At 26.9% G+C, this 7,975-nt stretch overlaps 1 protein-coding gene across 3 annotated transcripts; it reads left to right on the top strand.

The window, feature by feature from the left end:
• The first annotated feature begins 5,167 nt into the window (after positions 1–5,167).
• On the top strand, positions 5,168–6,655 carry LOC103315043 (uncharacterized). Of its 3 annotated transcripts, none has more exons than XM_015983125.2 (3): positions 5,168–5,833; positions 5,893–6,187; positions 6,245–6,655. In XM_015983125.2, the coding sequence occupies exons 1-3, from the start codon at positions 5,414–5,416 to the stop codon at positions 6,568–6,570; spliced, it is 1,041 nt and encodes a 346-aa protein (XP_015838611.1). In that variant the 5' UTR covers positions 5,168–5,413; the 3' UTR covers positions 6,571–6,655. The 3 variants fall into 3 exon arrangements, with proteins under 3 accessions (XP_015838611.1, XP_008200943.1, XP_015838608.1); XM_008202721.3 differs by having other exon boundaries at positions 5,169–5,833; positions 5,893–6,209; positions 6,258–6,655; XM_015983122.2 differs by having other exon boundaries at positions 5,171–5,833; positions 5,893–6,655.
• The last annotated feature ends 1,320 nt before the right edge of the window (positions 6,656–7,975 follow it).

The raw sequence follows: 7,975 nt of genomic DNA, 5'->3' as shown, positions 1-7,975 counted from the left end.
TATTGTTATTAATATGACGACTAAAGACAACTCTAAGACTTTAGTGACTTTTATGTCTCCTCCTTTTTCCTCTACTAAAGTGTTAGACACAATTAATTTAGTTTAATTTCAGTTTTTCAAACATTTTATTTTAAAGCAAATTTTTGTTAAATATTAAAAACTATAAAATGGGTTAGATTGCCTAAAAACACAGATCACACATGATCTTTTGCATAGAAATGAAAAAACGCTCATGTAACACACAAAATAAGCTCCATTTTTCCTTATTAAAAGTATTATTATTATTATTACTTATGTTACTATTACTATTATTATTATTATTATTATTATTATTATTATTATTATTATTATTATTATTATTATTATTATTATTATTATTACTATTATTATTATTATTATTATTATTATTATTAATTTTATTATTATTAAAAACTGATTATAACTTTTGTATAGTAAATGTTTTTATACCAGTTTTAAAATGAGATATTAATTTTAGACAATTTGTTACCTAAAAACACAGATCACAGATGATTTCTTGCATAGAAATGAGAAAACGCTCATATAACACACAAAATAAGCTTCATTTTTGCTTAGAAAACTAAGCTTACTTTTATTACTATTATTATTTTCATTATTATTATTATTAATATTATTATTATTATTACTATTATTATTATTATTATTATTATTATTATTATTATTATTATTATTATTATTATTATTATTATTGTTATTATTATTATTATTAAAAACTTATATTAAACAGACAGAAAACGTCGTATTCTGACACAAAAAAACGAATTACGTTATAGACTTGACGAGATCGGCGTATCTCGGACTCTTATAGGACTCCTATAGGGTCAAAAAGTATCAGTTTGGATTAAAACAAATTATTTTTGTTGAGTCTCAGTCTGAATTGTTTATCAGTTCAAACAAAAACGGCTTATTTTAGACGATCTTTTGCTTTGAACAAGAAAACTTACATAGAACAGATTAAAAACGTATTAATCTGGCATAAAAGAGCAATTTATGTATCACTTCGGATAAAGGCAGCTAATCCTATTCGTTTTATTGCTTAAAATAGACAAAATTGTTAATAAATCTAACAAAAACGCTGTATTCTAGCACAAAATACTAATTACATTATAGTTTCGACGAGAATAGCTTATTTGGAATGATTCTATGCTTCCAAACGAGTAAATTTTTATTAAACAGATGCCAAACATCATGTTTTGTCCTATAAAGACATTTTATATTGCAGTTTGTATTAAAACAAAATATTTTCGTTGATTCTTTGTTAGAAGCAGCAAACCTAACATTAAAGAATCTGAAAACTTTGTATTCGGACACAAACCACCGAATTTTGTATCAGTTTAGACAAAAACGGTTGATTTTCGACAATATTTTGCTTTGAACAAGAAAACTTATATCAAACTGACTAAAAACGTCTTATTTTAGCACAAAACAAAAGATTTGCGTTATAGTCTTAACGAGAGCTGTTAATTTCAAACGGTTCTATGCTTTGAAACGAGTAAACTTTCACTGTACAGAGGAAAAACATCTTATTTCGCCTTTTAAAAACGATTCATGCCACAGTTTGGATAAAAACCAATTATTTTCGTTAATTCATTGTTACAAACATGAAACCTTACATCAAAGTAACTGAAAACCCCTTATTCAGGTACAGAAATTCGAATTACGTTTCAGTCTGAACAAAAACTGCTTACTTTAGACGATCCTTTATTTTGAATACAAAAACTTACATTAAAAAGATTAAAAACGTCTTATTCTGGCTGAAAACTGCAAATTATATATTACTCTAGATAAAAGCAATTTATCCTGATTACTCCTTTACTTAGAATAGAGTAAACTTGTATAAAACTTTAAATTTCGTCTCAAAGAAATAATTTACGTTATAGTTTTGACCAGCACTGTTTATTTCAAACGATTTTATGATTCGAAACTAATGAACTTTTATGGGGCAGATGCAAAACCACATATTACAATATAAAGCGTTGTTTTAAAGCAAATTATTACCTTTTGCAACAAGAAATTTCACGTCAAAGAAACTGAAAACATCGTATCCATGCACAAATATCGAATTACGTATCAGTTTAGGCAAATACTGCTTATTTTAAACGATTCCTTGCTATAAACAAGAAAAATTTTATCAAACATATTGAAAATGTCTTATTCTCGAAAATAAGAGCAAATTATGTATCAGTTTTAACAAAAGCGGATTACTCTGTTTGATTCTATGCTTAGAGTAGAGTAAACTACTATAAAACGTAATGAAAACTCTATATTCAAGCTCAAAAGAACAAATTACGTTATAGTTTTGACAAAAAAAAATTATTTCGGACGACTACATATTTCGAAGTAAGCAAACTTTAATTGAACAAGTGCAAAAGCTAATACTTTGCTTTAAAATAACGATTTATGTGGTAATATGGTATTTTGCATCTGTCTTATAAAAGTTTACTCGTTTCGCTCCATTGAATCATTCGAAATAAATTATTTTGACACAACAACGAAAATAATTTTTTTGTTTAAACTGTAACATGTCGTTTTTATAAAACGAACTAAGACGTTTGGCATCTGTTTAGTGAAAGTTTTCTCGTTTGGGGGCATAAAATCGTTTGAAATTAACAGTTCTGGTCAAAACTATAACGTAAATTATTTCTTTGAGACGAAATTTAAAGTTTTCATTAAGTTTTATACAAGTTTGCTCTATTCTAAGCAAAGGTGTAATCAGGATAAACTGCTTTTATCCAAAGTAATACATAATTTGCAGTTTTGAGCCAGAATAAGACGTTTTTAATCTTTTTAATGTAAGTTTTCGTGTTCAAAAGAAAGAATCGTCTAAAATAAGCAATTTGTGTCCAGACTGAAACGTAATTTGATTTTCTGGGCCTGAATAAGAGGTTTTCAGTTTCTTTGATGTAAGGTTTCTTGTTTGTAACAATAAATAAACGAAAATCATTGGTTTTAATCCAAACTGGGACATAAATCGTTTTTTAAAGGCGAAATCAGACGTTTTGCCTCTGTTCAGTGAAAGTATACTGGTTTCAAAGCATAGAATCGTTTGAAATTAACAGTTCTCGTCAAGACTATAACGCAAATCTTTAAAGTGATACAAAGAAATAATTTACGTAATAGTTTTGACCAGAACTGTTAATTTCAAACGATTTTATGCCCCCAAACGAGAAAACTTTCACTAAGCAGATGCCAAACGTCTTAGTTCGTTTTATAAAAGCGACTTATGTTACAGTTTAAACAAAAACAAATTATTTGTGTTGTTGTTGTGTCAAAATAATTTATTTCTAATGATTCAATGGAGCGAAACGGGTAAACTTTTATAGGACAGATGCAAAATACCATATTACCACATAAATCATTATTTTAAAGCAAAGTATTAGCTTTTTGCACATGTTCAATTAAAGTTTGCTTACTTCGAAGTATGTAATCGTCCGAAATATTTTTTTTTGTCAAAACTATAACGTAATTTGTTCTTTTGAGCTTGAATATAGAGTTTTCATTACGTTTTATAGTAGTTTACTCTACTCTAAGCATAGAATCAAACAGAGTAATCCGCTTTTGTTAAAACTGATACATAATTTGCTCTTATTTTCGAGAATAAGACGTTTTCAATATGCTTGATAAAATTTTTCTTGTTTATAGCAAGGAATCGTTTAAAATAAGCTGTATTTGCCTAAACTGATACGTAATTAGATATTTATGTATGGATACGAAGTTTTCAGTTTCTTTGACGTGAAATTTCTTGTTGCAAAAGGTAATACTTTGCTTTAAAACAACGCTTTATATGGTAATATGTGGTTTTGCATCTGCCCCATAAAAGTTCATTAGTTTCGAATCATAATTTCGTTTGAAATAAACAGTGCTGGTCAAAACTATAACGTAAATTATTTCTTTGAGACGAAATTTAAAGTTTTCATTAAGTTTTATACAAGTTTACTCTATTCTAAGTAAAGGAGTAATCAGGATAAATTGCTTTTATCTAGAGTAATATATAATTTGCAGTTTTCAGCCAGAATAAGACGTTTTTAATCTTTTTAATGTAAGTTTTCGTGTTCAAAACAAAGGATCGTCTAAAATAAGCAGTTTTTGTCCAGACTGAAACGTAATTCGAATTTCTGTGCCTAAATAAGGGGTTTTCAGTTTCTTTGATGTAAGGTTTCTTGTTTGTAACAATGAATTAACAAAAATAATTGGTTTTTATCCAAACTGTGGCATGAATCAGCATTAAGACTATTACGCAAATCTTTTGTTTTGTGCTAAAATAAGACGTTTTTAGTCAGTTTGATATAAGCTTTCTTGTTCAAAGCAAAATATTGTCGAAAATCAACCGTTTTTGTCTAAACTGAAACAAAATTCGGTGGTTTGTGTCCGAATTCAAAGTTTTCAGATTCTTTAATGTTAGGTTTGCTGCTTCTAACAAAGAATCAACGAAAATATTTTGTTTTAATACAAACTGCAATATAAAATGTCTTTATAGGACAAAACATGATGTTTGGCATCTGTTTATTAAAAATTTACTCGTTTGGAAGCATAGAATCATTCCAAATAAGCTATTCTCGTCGAAACTATAATGTAATTAGTATTTTGTGCTAGAATACAGCGTTTTTGTTAGATTTATTAACAATTTTGTCTATTTTAAGCAATGAAACGAATAGGATTAGCTGCCTTTATCCAAGGTGATACATAAATTGCTCTTTTATGCCAGATTAATACGTTTTTAGTCTGTTCGATGTAAGTTTTCTTGTTCAAAGCAAAAGATCGTCTAAAGTAAGCCGTTTTTGTTTGAACTGATGAACAATTCAGACTGAGAGTCAACAAAAATAATTTGTTTTAATCCAAACTGATAATTTTTGACCCTATAAGAGTCCTATAAGAGTCCGAGATACACCGTTCTCGTCAAGTCTATAACGTAATTCGTTTTTTTGTGTCAGAATACGACGTTTTCTGTCTGTTTAATATAAGTTTTTAATAATAATAATAATAATAACAATAATAATAATAATAATAATAATAATAACAATAATAATAATAATAATAATAATAATAATAATAATAATAATAATAATAATAATAATAATAATAGCTATTTATGTAATAAGTACATAATGCAGGTCTTTATTGGACGAGCCCTAAGTTTATGGACGAGCGAGCTTGCGAGCGAGTCTCATAAATAGGACAAGTCCAAAAAGCCTAATTATGTACGAATTGCATACAAAGCTTTATGTTCGACTGCCGAAATTGGTTTATTAATGAATTTAATAAACTTCAATAAATTAATAAATTTTAATGAAACGCACCAAGTGTGCTTTTTCGGTTGTTTGGTTACGGAATTGTTTATTATTTTTGTGATGTGAAAATTGTGTTTGAAAGCAAAATGCAAACGTGCAGTTCAAATAAAGAAGAAACTTGCAGCGAAATATCAAATATTGCTGCTGATGCGAAAGATTCTCTGTTACCATCAAAATCCAAGCATTTGTACGAAGAAACATATAATGCGTATCGGAAATGGCGTTCTAATAAGAAAATTGATACAACTTGCGAAGATACCATTCTAGCGTACTTCAGCAGCGAGCTGTCCCGGTATAAAAGTTCATCATTATGGAGCAAATATTCTATGCTAAGATCAACCATCAATCTACGAGAGGGAATTGACATTAGTAAATTTCCAAGCGTCATACCTTATTTGAAACGAAAAGGTGAAGGACACAAACCAAAAAAATCTCTTATATTGAGTAAAGACCATATAGACGAATTTTTGAGAAAAGCTGACACCAAGGAACATTTATTTAATAAGGTAAGACGTTTTTAAGGTTTTGTTTCGAGTATTTATTTTAAAAACATAATTTCTCGTAGGTTGTTCTCATATTTGGAGTAGCCGGTGCATGTAGACGTCAAGAGCTAGTGACATTAACGACAACATGTGTTCAAGACTGCAAAACCCATTTTTTAATTAAGCTGGAAGACACCAAAACCAAAGTGGATCGATGTTTTATAATAACAGCAGGTAAACTCGAAAATGTTAATCTACTTGAACTTGTCAGAAGATATATGGAAATTCGACCCACCAAGACACCGCACAACAGATTTTTTATCAACTACACCAAGGAAAAATGTACCATTCAACCAGTTGGAATCCACAAAATTGGGGGTGTGCCTGCTATAGTGGCCAAGTATTTGGGTCTTGAAAATGCTTCTTCATATACAGGTCACTGCTTCAGACGTAGCTCAGCTTCTCTTCTGGCAAATGCAGGGGCCACTATGGAAAGGATAAAAAGACACGGAGGTTGGCGTTCAACTACAGTGGCAGAAGGTTATATCGAAGAATGTGAAAATACTAAAATTAAGGTTGCAAACTTGATCTTGGGTGAAGAACCATTGGCCTGCAATAGCATCTCTTCGGAAAATCACGAAAAATTTACAAGTTTGCGTGGAACCGAGAGTGAAGCAAAAAACAACGAAGTTGTAGGAATGAATATTTGTGGCAACAATAATAGTGTTATAAATGTAAATCATTATTACAACAAGCAATAGTATGTTTATATGGTTACAATGTTACAAAGTTGATATGTATGTATTATTATAACTTCAAATAAATTTTGACATTTCTGAAAATAAAGCTACTTTATTTTACTAGTACCATAAAGAAGTACTTTATGGCCGCATAATTATATTATAAACATTACTTTATAACTCAGTCGTACATAAAAATAATAATAGAAATAAAAGTAAGCTTAGTTTTCTAAGCAAAAATGAAGCTTATTTTGTGTGTTATATGAGCGCTTTCTCATTTCTATGCAAGAAATCATCTGTGATCTGTATTTTTAGGCAAGAAATTGTCTAAAATTAATAACTCATTTTAAAACTGGTATAAAAACATTTACTATACAAAAGTTAATAATAATAATAATAATAATAATAATAATAATAATAATAATAATAATAATAATAATAATAATAATAATAATAGTAATAGTAATAATAATAATAATAATAATAATAATAATAATAATAATAATAATAATGATAATAATACTTATAATAATAAATTTCTTTCTAAATTAAAGCTTAGTTTTTCTAAGCAAAAATGATGCTTATTTTGTGTGTTATATGAGCGTTTTCTCATTTCTATGCAAGAGATCATCTGTGATCTGTGTTTTTAGGCAAGAAATTGAATAAAATTAATAACTCATTTTAAAACTGGTATAAAAACATTTACTATACAAAAGTTAATAATAATAATAATAATAATAATAATAATAATAGTAATAATAATAATAATAATAATAATAATAATAATAGTAATAAAAGAAATAATAATAATAATAATAATAATGATAATAATACTTATAATAATGAATTTCTTTCTAAATTAAAGCTTAGTTTTTCTAAGCAAAAATTATGCTTATTTTGTGTGTTATATGAGCGTTTTCTCATTTCTATGCAAGAGATCATCTGTGAGCTGTGTTTTTAGGCAAGAAATTGAATAAAATTAATAACTCATTTTAAAACTGGTATAAAAACATTTACTATACAAAAGTTAATAATAATAATAATAATAATAATAATAATAATAATAATAATAATAATAATAATAATAATAATAATAATAATAATAATAATAATAATAATAATAGTAATAATAATAATAATAATAGTAATAATGATAATAATACTTATAATAATGAATTTCTTTCTAAATTAAAGCTTAGTTTTTCTAAGCAAAAATGATGCTTATTTTGTGTGTTATATGAGCGCTTTCTCATTTCTATGCAAGAAATCATCTGTGATCTGTATTTTTAGGCAAGAAATTGTCTAAAATTAATAACTCATTTTAAAACTGGTATAAAAACATTTACTATACAAAAGTTAATAATAATAATAATAACAATAATAATAATAATAATAATAATAATAATAATAATAATAATAATAATAA

Source organism: Tribolium castaneum, chromosome 6 (genome assembly GCF_031307605.1).
Source record: "Tribolium castaneum strain GA2 chromosome 6, icTriCast1.1, whole genome shotgun sequence".
NCBI lineage: Eukaryota > Metazoa > Arthropoda > Insecta > Coleoptera > Tenebrionidae > Tribolium > Tribolium castaneum.
The sequence above is the reverse complement of the archived record's forward strand: the minus strand, read 5'-3'. Positions and strand labels throughout refer to the sequence as shown.